This window comes from Theobroma cacao, chromosome 7 (assembly GCF_053813885.1).
Source record: "Theobroma cacao isolate CCN51 chromosome 7, ASM5381388v1, whole genome shotgun sequence".
NCBI classification, from domain to species: Eukaryota; Viridiplantae; Streptophyta; class Magnoliopsida; order Malvales; family Malvaceae; genus Theobroma; species Theobroma cacao.
This window is the reverse complement of record NC_142645.1, coordinates 10,382,742-10,399,562: the sequence shown is the minus strand read 5'-3', so window position 1 is coordinate 10,399,562 and position 16,821 is coordinate 10,382,742. Positions and strand designations below refer to the sequence as shown.

At 35.2% G+C, this 16,821-nt stretch overlaps 1 protein-coding gene across 1 annotated transcript; it reads left to right on the top strand.

The window, feature by feature from the left end:
* Nucleotides 1–12,108: 12,108 nt before the first annotated feature.
* Nucleotides 12,109–16,185, top strand: LOC18594506 (uncharacterized). The gene is made up of 4 exons (XM_018124207.2): nucleotides 12,109–12,553; nucleotides 12,749–13,204; nucleotides 13,766–13,845; nucleotides 14,662–16,185. Exons 1-4 carry the CDS (start codon nucleotides 12,109–12,111, stop codon nucleotides 16,183–16,185), a joined length of 2,505 nt encoding a protein of 834 aa, XP_017979696.2.
* The last annotated feature ends 636 nt before the right edge of the window (nucleotides 16,186–16,821 follow it).

Here is a 16,821-nt window from a genome sequence, read left to right as displayed (position 1 = left end):
CTTATTAGAAGAACCCTCTACATTTTGGCAACATCATTGGGGAAGAGTGACTACATTGAGTAAAAGCTATCGAATAATTACGCTAGTAGAAGATATAGAGAGTTCTTTCGACAACCAAGAGATACCCATTCACACCTATGTCTAGGAACTTATGAAGATGCTCCAAGCCTCTCAAGAAAAGGTGCAAATATTAGATTATAACAATAAATGGATGATGAAGACCATTGCCTAATTTGCATCCTCTCTTACTACAACTCATCAAGTCTAGCTCAAGCCACCCCATAATAGTGAAAATGCTATTAATGGGGTGAACAACATGAATGGAATTGGGGAAATTGGAGAAAGCACAGCAAACGCATTGGCCACTACAACTAATCCATTTATCTTTGGCAATTTTACTATAGTAACTGCTTCAACAACTACTCAAAGTTTTGTCACAAAAGAAAAACTTCAGAAGCTACTTGACCATAAGAGTAAGAGCATTAACTTTTCAAAGCTTAATCTTAAATTGCCTTATCCTGTCAGTGTAGCTATTAAGTGATAAAAAAGGATATGAAAACAAAAAAATTTAAGGAGAGAAAATGCTTTATAAGACCGAAGGGAAAAAACTTATCATTCCATTAATGGTGGTTCATAGTCTTTATATAATGAGTTGTGAAAGAAGATAGAAAAGGTAATGGCACACAAATCCACATACCACCCAATTGCTTGGTTCGAGGAATATTTTTATAAAACATATTTTGACACATGGCTATGTACCCAGTGTCTTAAAGGAATCAAAAGAAAGTGACTAAGAAATAAAATATGAAAAGTAAATAGTATATAGTAAAACGGTCAACATAAGAAGAAGACAAACATGTACTCTTTATGTGACAAACCATCGTTTTCAACTTTTACACCAAATTTGAAGCAGACTTTGGCGTGAAATTTGAAACCTAGAAACTTCAACTTCAATTTCAACACACCAGCTTGAGGTGAAGTTTGGTGACCCCTAGCTTAGTTCTCAGAGTGATAAACTTATCTTTACTCAGGTTTTTGGTAAGAAAGTAATCAATTTGTTCTCTAATGTCGCAATATTCCATTATGATATCTTGATTTTTTACAACTTCCCTTATCACATGAAACTTTATTCTAATGTGCTTTGTTCTATCATGTTGTATTGGATTCTTTGCAATTGCAATTGCAAATTGATTGTCAACTTTCAAAACTATTCTAATTGTTTGATTGAATCCTAAATCACTTAGAAATTTCCTTAACCAGAGAACGTGATTCAGTGTAGATGCTATGGTAATATGCTTAACCTCAATTGAGGATTGTGCCACCACCTCTTGCTTCTTATAATTCCAAGCAAACATACCATTTTCCAATGAGACACAAAAACCTATTGTGTTGCATGAATCATCAAGACAGCTTGCCCAATTACTGTCGCTATATCCTTGTAGTTCAGTGCTCTTTTTCTTGTAGAATTTCAAACCATAGTTTAATGTTCTTTTAAGATATCTCAACACTCTCTTGGCTATAGAAAAGTGAATTTATGTTAGGGCTTGCATAGACCTTGAAAGTACATTAATAGTGTGCATAATATCAGGCCTCAATGCTGTTAAATACAATAAACAGCCTATCAAGCTTCTATACTTATAATTACACTAGGAGAACCTTATTCTTTACATAGCTTGTTACCTAAAATAGAGGGAGTTGAAATTTCCTTGCATGCTTCCATTTTGAAATGTATCAGAAGATCTTTTGTTTATTCACTTTGGTGAATAAACATGCAATTTGTTCCTTGAATGAATTCTAAACCAAGGAAATAAGTCATTTCACCAAGATCAGTCATATCAAACTCCATCTTCATATGGTTTCTGAACTTTGTCAACATTTCACTATAAGGTCCAGTTATGAGCAATTCTTCAACATTTACTAAAAGAATTAACAGAATTTTCCCATTTGAACTTTTTACATAAAAAGTATGTTCAGATTCATTTCTCATGAACTTTTTGTTACAAAGATGAGAATCAATCTTCTCATACCAAGTTCTTGGTGCTTGCTTTAACTTGTACAAGGCTTTGTTTAGCTTACAAACCTTGTCTTCGTTACCAATCTCAATAAACCTCTCTAGTTGCTTTGTAAAGATATCTTTAGTCAACAGTCAATTAAGAAATGTTGACTTCACATCCATATGCCAAAATTTTCAATTCTCTTTAGTAGATAAAGCCATCGACAATCTTTTAGTATCATGCCTTGCTATTGGAGCAAAAGTCTTCAAGTAGTCAATTCCATAAACGTGTGAGTACCCTCCACTACCAGTTGAGCTTTATATTTGTTCACAATTCCATTAACATTGTTTTTAGTTCTAAACATGCACTTAACCCCAATTACCTTTCGATTCTTAGGTCTATCCACTAAAGTCTAGGTGTCATTCTTCCTCATCATATCAATCTTTATTTTCATAATTTACTGCCATTCTTTACTCTCTTGAGCTTTAGTGAAAGTCACTGGTTCATGAATAACTACATTGCACCTTTCATGTATGTCCTGCAATGTTCTAGTACCCCTTATTGCAAAGCCATCATCATTTTCAACTTGATTCTCATTTCCAAGTTCAACATCACCAACTATATTTTCATTTTTGAATTCTCAATTTCTTTGTTGTCCCAATTCCACCTTAGATCTTCTTCAAATTTCACATCTTTGGTAGTAAACACTTTTTTCAATTTCCAGATTGCACAATTTGTAACCTTTTGATTTGTCATTGTTCCCAAGGTGAATTGCCAACTGTGATTTTGCATCAAGTTTAGATTTCTTGGCTTGAGGTATTTGAGCATAGCTAATACATCTAAAAACCTTTATATGAGATACTGTTGGCTTTGTTTTGCAGCAAGCTTCATAAGGAGACTTTATTTTAATGCTCTGGTATGAGAAATATTCAACAACATTGTAGATACATGTGCAGCTTTTGCCCAAAAACTTTTAAGCAATTTCTATTCAAACAATAAGTAGTGTGTCATTTCCATCAAGGTTCGATTCTTTCTTTCACAAACCCTATTATGTTGGGGATTATATGAAACTATGGATTGATGTTTGATTTCTTTCAAAGATAGGAACCCTTCAAATGCATCTGAAGTATACTTAGACCCATTATCAGTCCTCAAAATTTTGATGGCCTTACTTGACTCATTTTCGACAAGTGCTTTGTATTTCATAAAGCAACCAAATACTTATGATTTGTATTTCAGAAAATAAATCTAGTAATATCTAGTAAAATCATCAATAAAGGTAATGTAAAACTTACTTCCATTCAAAGAAGGTGTTTTCATTGGGCCTCTAACATCAGAAATAAACTAGTTGAAGGTACTCTGTAGCTCTCGTTCTACTCTACGTAGGAAATGAACTTTTGCTTTCCATAAAGGCAAGCGTCACACAAATGATCAGATTCAGAAAATTGTGGAAGGCCACTCACAAGCTTTTCAGATGACATGAGTTTAAGGTAGTTATAGTTGATATGGTAGAGCCTTTTGAGCTATAGTTTACTATCACCAGCAACAGAAGCATAATTGCTATATTCCATTTCATTCCAGTCAAGTGGAAAGCATTTGTTTTTCATTGGAACAACAAATAACTCTTTGCCTAAATAATCATAAATGGTGCAGCTAAGATTTTTGAATATTAACACAAAATTACTCTTGAGCAATTGTCCAACACTTAACAAGCTTTTATTTACCTTTGGAAAAAAATAAAACATACAAAATATACTTGATTCTTGATAGTGTTTAAACTTCAACCGCTCCAATGCCAAGTATTTATAGGTAGTTTCCATTCTCAATTTTGACCTTTGATCTATAACCTTTTTCCAGTGTAGTAAGCAAACTGTCATTAATTTTCATATGGCTCGAACAAGCACTATTAATAGGCTAGATATCCCATTGCATTACACCAACATCTTTCTAAACCATAAACAAAATTTCTTCTTCTTCTTCATTATTTTCTTCCATCATAGTTGCTTTTTCTTTAATGACGACACCTTTAGCTTTATAAAATTTTTCCACATGCCCCATTTGGTTACAAGATCTGCATTTCATGTTGGGTCTAAATCAACAAAACTTCTCAGTATGGTTTTTTTTTTTTTCACAATGAGTGCATGGTGGATATTGAGTCCCTGACTTTCCTATTCTTCTGTCATTCAGTTTCTTCTCTTTTTTTTTTCCTTGTAGTGTCATTTTTCTTCTTACTAGAATAAGATTTCCCCTTTACCTTAGCCATAAAAGCCTTTTTTGCATAATCTTTTTGTCTTAAGGCCTTAATTTGTTATTGAGCTTGAAGTGTATTTACAAGCTTAGTGACTATCAATCGTGTAATATCCTTGGAATCTTTAAGAGAAGCTATTTTAGATTCAAACTTCTCAAAAAGACTTATCAGTATGTTGTTCGTAATCTTGCGATTGATTAACTCCTTTCTAATCAATCTAAGCTGATTTATAACCTTTATTAACTTATCAAAATATTCCTTGATGGTCTCTTTTTCCTTCATCTTTAACATCTCAAATTGTCTATGGAGATTTAAAGCTTACATCTGTTGAGTCCGTTCACTACCTTGCAACTCTTCCTTTAAACGATCCCAAGCCTTTTTAGCTAAGGTTCAAGTCATAATCCTTGTGAAAATGACGTCAGTAATAGTTGAATGGATAAAAGAAAGTGCCTTGCATCTCTTTGCAACATCCGCACTATGCTACTTAAGCTGTGCTATAGTGGGGTTAGCATGCCTTACAACAGGAGGTTTACCTCCTACCTTCACAACATTCAAAAGATCAAAAGCCCTTAAGTAAGCTTCTATTTTAACAGCCCAAATAGCATAGTTCTCATTTCTAAATATAGGTGGAGTTGCTGTGTTGAAACTTGAAGATGCCATAGATGCAGACTTTGTTTTCTTGTGAAAAACAAGAAGTATTTTTAGAAAAGAGTTCAAGGTTGTAGCCAGTTTTTAATTTTTCTCAGGATCCTTAGATAACCTCTAATATCATGATAAAAAACGATATGAAAACAAAAAATTTAAGAAGAGAAAATGATTTGTAAAATCGGAAAGAGAGCTTTTCATTTCACTAATGGTGGTTTAGAGTATTTATACAATGAGTTATGGAAGGAGACCAAAAAGGTAGTGGCCGACAAATCCACATACCACCCAACAGTTTGGTCCTAGGAATATTTTCACAAAACAAATTTTGACGCATGGCTATGTACATAGTGTCTTAGAGAAATTAAAAGAAAATGACTAAGTAGTAAAACATGAAAGGTAAATAGTAAAATGGCCAACATAAGAAGACGAAAATGTGCCCCTCATGTGACGAACCATTGTCTTCAACCTTTGCACTAGATTTGAAGCAGACTTTGACATAAAATCTGAAATGCAAAAACTTCAACCTTAATTTCAACACTAAGTCATATCCTAAAGACTACACCATTCTTAGGTTCCACCAATTTAATGTCAAGATTGGTGATGCTTGATAAGAGCTTTAATTAAGTTGCCTTCTTTTGCTAGCATAGCTACTAACTTGTATCCTAAAGACTGCACTAGTTTTAAGTTTTACCAATTTAATGGCAAGACTAGTGATGCTTGAGAATATGTCATGAAGTTTGTGAAGACTCGGGATTAGGCAATGATTTGAAGTTAAAGGAATTCTCTAGGTCCCTAATCGAAAAGGTTTATACATAGTTTACTAATCTCACTCCTAGTTTTGTGCAATCTTAGGGTCAATGTGCCGGATGTTTAGGAAGAAGTTCTTTTTTGCCCCAGAAAAAGGCACTTTTGTTGACTTGGAAAGAGAACATCAAAAGCAGATTTCATAGAATACATCCAACACTTCAAAAAAAAAAGATTCTAGATTTACAATATTAGCATGATGAGAAAGAACCAGTGAAAGTTTGCGTAAAAGGTATGTTTAATGAGTATAAGGTATATTTGAAAAATTTACCTTTTCTAACCTTTTTCGTTTTGGTTTAAGCAACAACACCAATAATATCATTCTTAGACAAAGAGGAACAAGTTGTTTTAAGAGGAGAAATACCTCAAAAATAAACACAATTAAAAGAAGAGGTAGAGAAAGAAGAGATCTTTGATCTTTTTTGTGTCCTAGAATAGACAATCTAAGAAGATATTGGCTCCAATTATCCACCTATAGCTAGCAACAACCTCATTTTACAACGACCCTCAAGTTCGCATTGTAAAGGTCTGGGCACACATGGTACAACATCAAGTTCACATGATAAATATAACCCACAAAGAGAAGAAACGATTTTAGAGTGAGAGAACAAAAAAAACTAAAACCAATGGCCTGCATGTGGTGGGTTTGGCTTCATATGAGGTTGTTTAGGTATTTGATGGGTATTTCAATCTTTTTATTAAATTTGTTAAAGTGTTAAAGGTTTTAGGACAGGGTATTTATTTCTAAAACTAATGGGCTGAATGTGAATTATGATTAAAATTTAGAAAGTTGGGGTAATTTACCCTAAATAAAATTATTGTTAGCTAGAGAGTATCAGCAAAGTCAATTGGAATTAAGCTATTTCCAATTTTCAAAAAAAAAAAAAAAAACCTGTTTCCAAAATTTACTTTTAAGCAAAGAAAAAAAAACAAAGTAAACTCTTTTATTCGTTTCCACAATAAAAGTCAACTTAATTACATAACTTCATCTAAATTTCTTGCGATTTTAAAATTTCCCAAATAGTTGGCTTTAGAATATATAACTTATATCATATTAGAAGCTTAGACAATGATATCTATAGAGATGAAGCCTATGTAATTGCACTTATTGCCTGTGGTTCCATTGTTGTTGCAATCCTAGCTTTAATGTTTTGCATTTGCATTAAAAGCCTTAGAAAGAGAGATAAAAGAAATACCACCACATTTGAATCCTAGTCTCATTCTCAATATAATGTTGAAAGAGGTGATCAAAATGTGGATAACAATGGAGTTAGAGATGGTGGGTTGGCCATCTTGGTTGGAGCTGCAACAATTGCTACAACAACTAATATAATTGCCATTGAAGGGGGCTTTAGTGATAGTGGTGCCAGTGGCAGTGATGGTGGTGGTGGCAGCAGCGGCGAAAGTGGTGCTGGTGGTGGATGTGGGGTGAGCAGTTAGGGTAAAGGAGATTTCTACAATATCAATATGTGTTTTTTTTTTTAGCTCCATCTTTTTAAATACTTTTGTGGTAGATTTGGCTCATATAAGATGCTGTTATGTCTGTTAGAATGGAAGTTTGAATTTGCAATCCAGGTGCTAAATGGTGACACATGATAGTCACATGGTTTTTAATGGTTTTCATATGCGTGCTGTGCATGTGCTTTTTAATGCTTCCTTGTTTTTCCTTCAACTTATTTTCTTTTGTTTGTTGCTCAACAAGCCGTTAGCCTTGATATTGTAAAAGCCACACGGCTTCCTTTTATTTGCTTAATCATTTGTTAGATGCTTGTGTAGGACCCAATGCCTTTGTAAATGTGCTGGTATATAAACCAGCTGTTTCAACAGTTTTGTATATTCCTTTCTCCAAAAAATTTTCTTCTTTCTCTAGTTCATCTTTATTGTTTACTTGAAGCACTTTTTCTTTCAAAACCAACATGCTATCAAAGCAATTAATTAGATCTTAAGGGACTATTTTTTTCTCTGCTATTTTACTTTTTTTCCTTGATTTCCAATTTGTGATTCATGGCAACCTCTGGGTTCAGTACCACAGCTCCTCTAGTTTTTATTAAAGAAAACTAGGTTTTTTGGTTTGTTAAAATGCAGTTTTACCTCAAAGCTTTTTCTCTCTAGGAGGTGGTGGAGACTGGTACATAAGCTGTACAAAGGCACGTTAACCTAACTTTGGCACAAATAAGGTAGTTTGAAGAAGATAAGGCAAAAAGGTACAAAGCCCTGTCCTGTTTACAATCTACTTTATCTGAAGATATATTTGCTAGAATCATGCATTTAGACAGTCCAAGAGAGGTCTGGGATCATTTAAAGAGGAATTTCATGGTAGTGAAATAACTAGAAAGATTCAGGTTTTTAATTTGACTAGGCAATTTGAAATGTTGACTATGGATGAGAATGAAACTATTAGAGAATTTTCTGGAAAGATGATGGGGGTCGTAAATCAACTTAGATTATTGGGTAAGGAAATGTCTGAGGAAAGGTTGATTAATAAAATGTTAGTAAGCCTTCCTGAGAGATATAAGTCAAAAATCTCTTCCTTAGAGGACTCTAGAGACATTGAGCAGATGACTTTGAAAGAGTTAGTAAATGCTTTGGAAGGTTTAGAGCAAAAAAAGGCTGTTAGGGAACAAGGCCTTATTGAAAGTGCCTTAATTGCCAAGTCCAAGAATTTGAAATTTGGTAGCAGTAACTCTAGGAGTAATGATGTAGATAAGAAAAATAAGGGTAAGAAAATTGATGAGAATATGTAAGGGGATCAAAAGAAAAATTTTCCACCATGCTCTCATTGTAAAAAGACAAACCATACTGAGAAATATTGTTGGTTTAGACTGAATGTTAAGTGCAAGACATGCAACCAGTAAGGACATGTTAAAAAAGTATGCAAAAATAAGGGTAAAAGTGTTGATAAGAAGGCAGTTGTGGTTGAAGAGCTTCAAGCTGAAGATGAGGTTCTGTTTATGGTTAAGAGTTCAGATAATACTGAGAAGAAAGACACTTGATTACTAGATAGTGGTTGCTCCAATCATTTTACCAAATGCAAATACTTGTTTATAACACTAGATGAGAGTTTCAGTACCAAAACGAAAATAAGTAATGGTGATTTCCTATTAATTCATGGGATTGGAATAGTAAAAGTCCAAACTCCTAGTGGAATTAAGTCAATATCAAGAGTTTTTTATGCACCTGAAGTATGCCAGAACTTATTGAGTGTTGGTCAGCTGGTTGATGATGACTTTGAGCTGGTGTTCAAGGACAAGGCATGCACTGTCATTGATTTTACAAGTAAGAAACTCTTCACTGTAGGGATGAGAAACAAGTGTTTTCCCTTAAATTGGATGAAAGTTATGCATTCCGCATGTAAATGTTCTGTGTCAGATGAAGAACTGTGGCATAGAAGATATGGCCATGCGAACTATAGTTCACTTAAGTTGATGGTTTCTAAGAAACTAGTGAGGGCTTGCCTATGTTTTTGAATGCTGATAGAATATGTAAAATATGTCAGCTTGGAAAGCAAAAATGTGTGCCATTTCCAAAGAACAAAAGCTGGAATGCAACTCAAAAGTTGCAACTGTTGCATACTGATCTTGAAGGTCTAGTGAAAACTCCTTCTTTAAATGGGAATAAATATTATCTACTACTTATTGATGATTTTACAAGGTTCAATTGGATGTTCTTTCTTAAGTTTAAATATGATGTTTTGGGTGTTTTCATGAAGTTTAAAGTGTAGGTGGAGAATTAGACGGATTTAACAATAAAGAATTTAAGAACAGACAATGGGACTGAGTATACTTCTAGGGAATTTGAAGAATATTTGAGAAGGTTTCGTGTTATACATCATTTGATACCTGCTTATAGTCCACAGCAGAATGGGATTTCAGAGAGGAAGAATAGAACTTTAATGGAGATGTTCAGATGTTTGTTGTTTGAAATAGGTTTACTAAAAATTTTGTGGGCAAAGGCTGTTAACATAGCAAACTATTTGCTCAATATAGCCAAAACTAAAGCCTTAGCAAACAAAACTCCTTATGAAGCCTTGTACAACTCTAGACCTTCTGTTTTTCACTTAAAAGTCTTTGTTTGCATAGGCTATGCTAAAATACCTGATGCAAAAAGAACTAAATTGGATAAAAATTCATTGATTGCTATACATTTGGGATATAGTGAAGTTTCTAAAGATTATAGATTACTGGATGTCAAAACAATGAAGGTTTTTGTTAGCAGAAATGTGGCTTTTGATGAGAATAAGAGATGGAATTAGGATGCAAACTCTGTTGAAAACACTGAGAGGAAAAAAATTATTCTAGATCACTATTCTAAGTCTAAAGTTAATGTAGATTCAGATGAGAATGTTGATGAGCCCCCTGTGAGAGGTACAAGATCATTGCAAGATATTTACTCTAGATGCTATGTTTTTGTTATAGAACCAAGTTCTTTTGCTGAAGTAGCTGTTGATGAAAAATGGAAACAGGTTATGGAAGTAGAAATGTCAATGATAAGAAAAAATCAAACTTGGATTCTAGTTAAGAAACCAGACAAACAAAAGGTCATAGGGGTTAAATGGGTGTACAGAACAAAACTCAACTCAGATGGATTTGTTAACAAGTATAAGGCTAGACTTGTGGTAAAAAGGTTCTCTCAAGTATATGGTGTAGATTATCTCAAAACCTTTGCTCCTGTAGCAAGGCACGACACCATCAAACTCTTGGTAGGACTTGCAGCAAAGGAGGGATGGCTAATCTGGCATTTTGACATCCAATCAGCTTTCCTAAATGGAACTATCAGTGAAGCATTTATGTTGAATAGTCAGAAGGCTTTGTTGAACCAGGAAAGGAAGATATGGTATGCAAGCTCACAAAGGCACTATATGGACTCAAACAAGCCCCAAGGGCTTGGTATGAAAAAATGGACAACTATCTATAGAGTCAAATCTTTACAAGAAGTGTAAGTGAGCCTACTCTATATGTCAAAAGTTTTGTTGATGATATTTAGTTGATTGTGTCACTGTATGTAGATGATTTTCTCATAATAGGGCCAAGTAATGAATACTTAGATGAATTTAAAACTAAGATGAAGAATGAGTTTGATATGAGTGATCTAGAAGTAATGCCATACTTCCTAAGACTTCAAATCATTCAAAACTTAGATTTCATATTCTTGCACCAAAAGAAATATACAAGAGAGTTGCTTAAAAAATTCAGAATGGATGAATGTAAAGTTGTGTCTACACCTTTAGTTGCTGGAAGTAAATTACTAAAGATAATGGAGGTATTGAGGTTGATGTTACACAATACAGGAGATTGATTGGGTGTTTACTATATCTTTTAGCATCAAGACCTAACATTATGTTTGCTACCAGCCTTCTCTCTCGATTTATGCAAGCTCCTTCGAATATACATTGGATTATAGCAAAGAGAATACTGAGGTATGTCAAAGGAACTTTGGATTTTCGTCTTAAAAACAATAAGGTTGAAAGTGAAGGGCTTAAAGGATACTCTGATAGTGACTGGGTAGGAAGTTTTGAAGACTCAAAGAGTACCAGTGGTTTTTGTTTCTCTTTTGGAAGTGTAGTGTTTTGCTAGAACTCAAAAAATCAGAATGTTGTGGCTTAGTCTTCAGCAGAGGCAGAGTATATTTCAGCTGCTGCTGCAACCAATAAGCCTTTATGGATAAAGAAGGTACTTACAGACCTAAAGTTTAAAGAATCTACTCCAACTACTATATGGATTTATAATCAATCTGCAGTTGCAATTGCTAAAAATCTTGTAGAACATGGAAGAACTAAACACATACGAGTCAAATTTCATGCCATCAGGGAAGCTATTAAGAATCAAGAAGTTTAGGTAAAGTATTGTAGCACAAATGACCAGTTGGGAGATATTATTAAACATTGACTGGATTAGTAGTGAAAATAAGGTTTCTCAGAAAACATGAACACAGGCAAGGAATGAAGAAGTCCTCCGCTGGGAAAGAAGATAAAACAGAGGACAAAAAAAAAACTCACCGTTTCAGTAAAAGACCAAAGATACTAAAAAACGCAGCACTTCATTTAATCTCTTTTAAAAGTTAGTTAGCTTGTAATTATTAGTTAGTTAGAAACAAAACTTTTTTTAATTAATTCAATGCTGTACATATATATTGCCTTGTAATGCTCTGACCTAGAGTAAGAGAAAATCAATGAGAATGTCCAGTGAAATTCTCTCCATGCCAGCGCCGTTTTCCTTCATTCAACATGCTTTTTGACATGGTATCAAAGCAGAAAGACGTTTTCTGGGAAATGGCTTTATCTGTTTCTCTATTTCTGGTGAAGTAATTTTTTTTTCTTTCCTCAGATCCTTTCATTTCACATTTCTGAATCCTTCCATCTGTTATTGTCTCTCCATTTATATCATTACTCTTCAAATCAATCTTGCCCTACCTTGAATCATGTCTGGATCAGCAGACTCGAATCAGTCAGGATCCCAGAGATCTCAGACTTCATCCGAGCTATTACCAGTAGGAGACCCACAGTTTCCTTACTACCTACACCACATTGACCATCTAGGTTCAGTTGTCATCAATCCAAAGCTCACCACAAACAACTATGTGGCATGGAGCAGATCATTTCTCTTAGCCCTTTCAATTAAAAACAAGCTAGGCTTCATAAATGGATCCATTCCCAAACCTCAAGTCACAGATGATCTGTATTCTTCATGGATTAGATGCAACAACCTCATAGTAGCATGGATATTGGATTCCATCAGTCCACCTATAGCTTCAACTGTTTTCTACATGGACTTTGCCATGAAAATCTGGAGTGCCTTGAAGCAAAGCTATGCTCAGCCAGACGACACAAGAGTCTGCAACTTGCAGTACACTATTGGCAGTGTTAGTTAGGGGACTAGGTCGGTGGATAGCTATTTCATTGAACTCAAGGGAATCTGGGAAGAATTAAGAAACTATAGACCCTTGCCACACTGTCAATGTGGGAAATGTAATGCAGAGTGTTTTAAAAGGTACACAGACCAATATCAAAAAGATATGGTCTTCAGATTCTTAAATGGACTAAATGACTCCTTCTCTGCAGTGAGGTCCCAAATAATACTCATGGATCCTATACCCACCCTTGACAAAGTCTACAGCTTAGTGTTAAGGGAAGAAAGTCAGAGGAATATGCTATTTCAAACTCAACCAGTGCTTGAATCTTCTACCATGAACACTATGACAGATATGAAGAAGAATTCCAAAAAGGATTTATTTTGCAATCACTGTGGTAAAAAGGGGCATAGCAAAGAGAAATGCTATAGAATCATTGGATTTTCAGAGGACTTCAAGTTCACAAAGGGGAGGAACAATATGAGGAAAGGGAAAGGAGCTGTGAACAGTGTGACAATAGTAAGTGAAGTGTTGATTGAAGAAACACACATGGACCAGGGAGAAGGCCTAAGTGGAACAAGCACCATGTCCCAAATGTCTAACTTGCAAAATCAAGTCAACAAGTTAATGGAAATTTTGAGTGAGAATGGGTTAACAAGCTTTGAAGGTAAGAGCACCTCCACAAACACACAACAGACAAAACATTCCCTAGCCAACTCAGCTTTTGCAGGTATAATTTCTGGCCATCTTTGTTTCAATACAAGAAATAATATGCCACATGAGTTTGAAAATGTCAATTCTCTCATGATTAATCACAATTCTTGGATAATGGATTCTGGTGCAACAGACCATATTACATATTCTTTAAAGAACTTTACCTATTCTAGACCTGTCACAAATTGCTTTGTACAGCTCCCAAACAATAGAAAAGTCATGGTTACTCATGTAGGTACTGTTAAGCTCACCCTATTGTTGACCCTTAAAAATGTGCTTTGTGTGCCAAGTTTCAAATTTAAACTTGTGTCTACTGGTCAGCTCACTAGTACAAAGACAACATGTGTTCTCTTCACTGACATGTATTGTATTGTCCAGGACATTCCCTCATGGACTGTGATTGGGGTTGCTAGAGCCATTACAAGACTATACTTGATGGAAGATAAGAAATAACAGCAAGACTTGTTTAGATACTGTTTTGATAAAGTTTTAGAATTTCCCTTTGTTTCATCAGATAGAAGCTGTAATATAGTGCATAGGACTTTTGATTTATGGCATTTCAGACTTGGACATGCTCCAATTGAAAGAATCAATGTAATAAATTGACATTTTCCAACTGTTAAATGTTCAAATGAGCTATTTTGTGAAATCTGCCCTTTGGCAAAGCAAAGGAAGTTACCCTTTCCAACTCATATTTAGAACACAAAAAAGGCTTTTGAACTGATTCATATTGACATTTGGGGACCTTATGAACAGCCCACATTGCAAAATCAGAAATATTTCCTCACAATAGTAGATGACTATTCTCGTTTTACATGGATTTTCCTTATGAAAAACAAAACAGAAGTTTCAAGCATCATACATTCGTTCAATGCCTTTGTTTTAAGACAATATGATCTTACAATTAAGTGCATAAGAACTGACCAAGGTCAGGAATTCAAACTCATTGATTTTTTTGCAAAAACAGGAATAGTACATCAGTTATCCTGCGTAGAGGATCATCAGCAGAATGGAACAGTAGAAAGAAAACATCAGCATATTCTGATGGTGGCTAGAGCCCTAATGTTCCATTCAAAGCTTCCAATCAAGTTTTGGGGGGATGCAGTCCTAACAGCAGTGCATGTCATAAACAGAATACCTACTAGAGTTCTCAAAAACAAATCCCCATATGAATTGCTTCATAAAAAAACCACCATCCTATACACATTTTAGAGTGTTTGGATGCTTGTGTTATGTTTCTACCCTAACTCGAAATAGAAAGAAATTGGATGAGAGAGCTAGTAGATGCATATTTCTAGGTTATCCAAGCAACATAAAGGGGTATAGAGTCTATGACATCAATGCACAAAAGATCCTCATTTCAAGGAATGTGATTTTTCATGAAGAGATTTTTCCTTTCATACTCTACAGCATAATTCAACACATCAAACATTTCATCAAACACTTGATGGACATGACAAATTTCTTGACCTTTTTGACTCAAATCCAACCAATTTCAATCACCAATACCTACAATCAGCTGAGCTAAGCTCACCTGAGCATGTACAATCAAACCATGAACCTGAAACATCAAATACATATGATTTGAATCAACTTACCTTTGACACTGCTAGTGATCCTGCAACTGGCAGCACTGATGAAACTGAACTAGACCCTGTCATTGAACCACAGATGCCAATTAGAAAGAGCACCAGGCCAAAACACATTCCTAAGTACCTAGAGGCATATCAACTTGACTCACCACATCAAACCAATGCCAACACTTCACATCCAATTACCAAATATCTTTCCTGTCACCAATTGTCACCAGCACACAGATCCTTTACTATCTCCTTATCAACTATATTTGAACCAAACTCTTACCAGAAAGCAGTAGCTCATTCTCACTGGAAAGAAGCCATGGACATTGAATTGAAAGCATTGGAAGATAATGGAACATGGAGCATTGTACAACTACCTTCGAACTATCATGCAGTAGGGTGCAAATGGGTGTACAAGGTGAAACTAAATGCTGATGGCAAAGTGGAAAGATATAAGGCACGATTGGTTGCTAAAGGGTATAACCAGATTGAAGGGTTTGACTACCAGGAAACATTTAGTCCTGTAGCCAGACAAACAATAGTGAGAATGTTTTTTGCCTTAGCAGCAGCACAGAATTGGCGTTTGTCACAACTGGACATTAATAATGCCTTCTTGAATGGTGAATTGACAGAAGAGGTTTACATGGAATTGCCACAAGGGTACACATTCAAGAGGGAGTATCCTACTAGTTCAAGGTTAGTCTGCAAGCTACACAAGTCACTTTATGGACTCAAGCAAGCTTCAAGAGCTTGGAATTCAAAACTCACTACATCAGTTTTGAAGTATGGCTTTAAACAGTCGAATTCAGACTATTCACTCTTCACCATGAAGACACATAATGGAGATTTCATTGCACTTTTAGTATATGTCGATGATATATTAATTGCCAGTTCTTCCATTCAAGCAAAAAATGATGTCAAAGGTTACCTGAGTTCAGAGTTCAAGCTTAAAGACCTTGGGAAAGTCAAATACTTCTTAGGACTGGAAATAGCTAGATCACCAGAAGGCATATCAATATGCCAGAGGAAGTATGCTCTATATCTCTTGGAAGAACACGGGTTGCTTGGAACAAAGCCTGCAAGTACACCAATTGACTACAACCACAAATTAGTCAAGAGTAGTGATGAAGATAAGCTTATAGATGCTACCAGCTATAGACAGCTAATTGGAAAGTTACTATACCTGACTTTTAGCAAACCTGATATTACTTATGCTGTACAGGTGCTTTCACAACTTATGGACAAACCAGGACTTAAACATCTTGCAGCAGCTCACAGAGTCCTAAGGTACATCAAAAAGGCACCAGGTCAGGGAATTCTAATGAAGTCAAGGAATAATTTGAAGATATCTTGATACTCAGATAGTGATTGGGCAGGTTGTCCAGATACTAGAAGGTCAGTCACAGGGTACTGTATCATTGTTGGTGGTTCACTGATAAGCTGAAAATCGAAGAAGCAATTTGTTGTGGCCAGAAGTTCAGTTGAGGCCGAGTATCGATCTATGGCTGTAGCTTGTTGTGAAATCATGTGGCTAAAATCCTTGATGACAGACTTTCACATAGATCATCCTGAAGCAGTGAATTTGTACACGGATAGCCAATCAACAATATACATTAGCAAAAACCCAGTACTTCATGAAAGAACGAAGCATATAGAGATGGACTGTCATTTCATCAGGGAAAAGGTAATGGCAGGATTAATTAACCCCCTGTACATCTCAACACAGTCACAACTATCTGACATCTTCACTAAGGGACTCCAACCAAGACAATTCCACTTCTTGATGAGCAAGATGAATGTTCATGATATTCACAGTTCATCTTGAGGGTGAGTATTAAACATTGACTGGATTAGCAGTGAAAATAAGGTTTCCTAGAAAACATGAACACAGGCAAGGAATGAAGAAGTCCTCCGCTGAGAAAGAAGATAAAACAGAGGACCAAAAAAAAACTCACCGTTTCAGTAAAAGACCAAAGATACTAAAAAACGT